At 65.6% G+C, this 677-nt stretch overlaps 1 protein-coding gene across 1 annotated transcript; it reads right to left on the bottom strand.

Moving 5' to 3' along the window:
* Nucleotides 1-3: 3 nt before the first annotated feature.
* LOC104916647 (histone H2A-like) lies at nt 4-655 on the bottom strand (the record flags this gene model as incomplete). Its single annotated transcript, XM_010727667.3, has 1 exon — nt 4-655. A coding segment is annotated over exon 1 (234 nt), but the record flags the coding sequence as incomplete, so codon positions are not given.
* Nucleotides 656-677: the final 22 nt, after the last annotated feature.

Below are 677 nucleotides of genomic sequence, written 5' to 3'. Positions count from 1 at the left end.
GATGCGCGTCTTCTTGTTGTCGCGGGCCGCGTTGCCCGCCAGCTCCAGGATCTCGGCCGTCAGGTACTCCAGCACGGCCGCCAGGTACACCGGGGCGCCGGCGCCCACCCGCTCCGCGTAGTTGCCCTTGCGCAGCAGCCGGTGCACGCGGCCCACGGGGAACTGCAGCCCGGCCCGCGACGAGCGCGACTTGGCCTTGGCGCGCGCCTTCCCGCCCTGCTTCCCGCGGCCCGACATCGTCGATCAGTCGCTCCGACGAAGGAATCAACAGCTCGCAGCAAAGTGCTCGCCGGCCGCGCCCGCCGCTTATATTCAGTTCGGGCGGAGCGGAGGCGCGCCGTCTGATAGGCTGAGCGGGAGGCGCAATGCGTGCAACCAATGGGCGAGCGAATCGAAGGGCAGCCAATGGTGGAGCGCGTGCAATGGTGACGTCACAAGGCAGCACTTACAGCCAATGGCAACGCGACGCTGCGGAGCTGCTGCTTTGCATAGCGCCGCTATAAAAGCGGCTCCCGCGGTCTGCTGCTTCACATCGCTCCCCGCGAGTGTTCTAGCTGGGTGTTGTTTGTGAGTGCTTGTTTGGTGTTCAGTATGCCTGAGCCGGCCAAGTCTGCGCCTGCCCCCAAGAAGGGCTCCAAAAAGGCGGTCACCAAGACCCAGAAGAAGGGCGACAAGAA

The sequence above is a fragment of the Meleagris gallopavo genome, unplaced genomic scaffold, assembly GCF_000146605.3.
Source record: "Meleagris gallopavo isolate NT-WF06-2002-E0010 breed Aviagen turkey brand Nicholas breeding stock unplaced genomic scaffold, Turkey_5.1 ChrUn_random_7180001926451, whole genome shotgun sequence".
NCBI lineage: Eukaryota > Metazoa > Chordata > Aves > Galliformes > Phasianidae > Meleagris > Meleagris gallopavo.
This window is presented reverse-complemented; position numbering and strand designations above follow the sequence as displayed.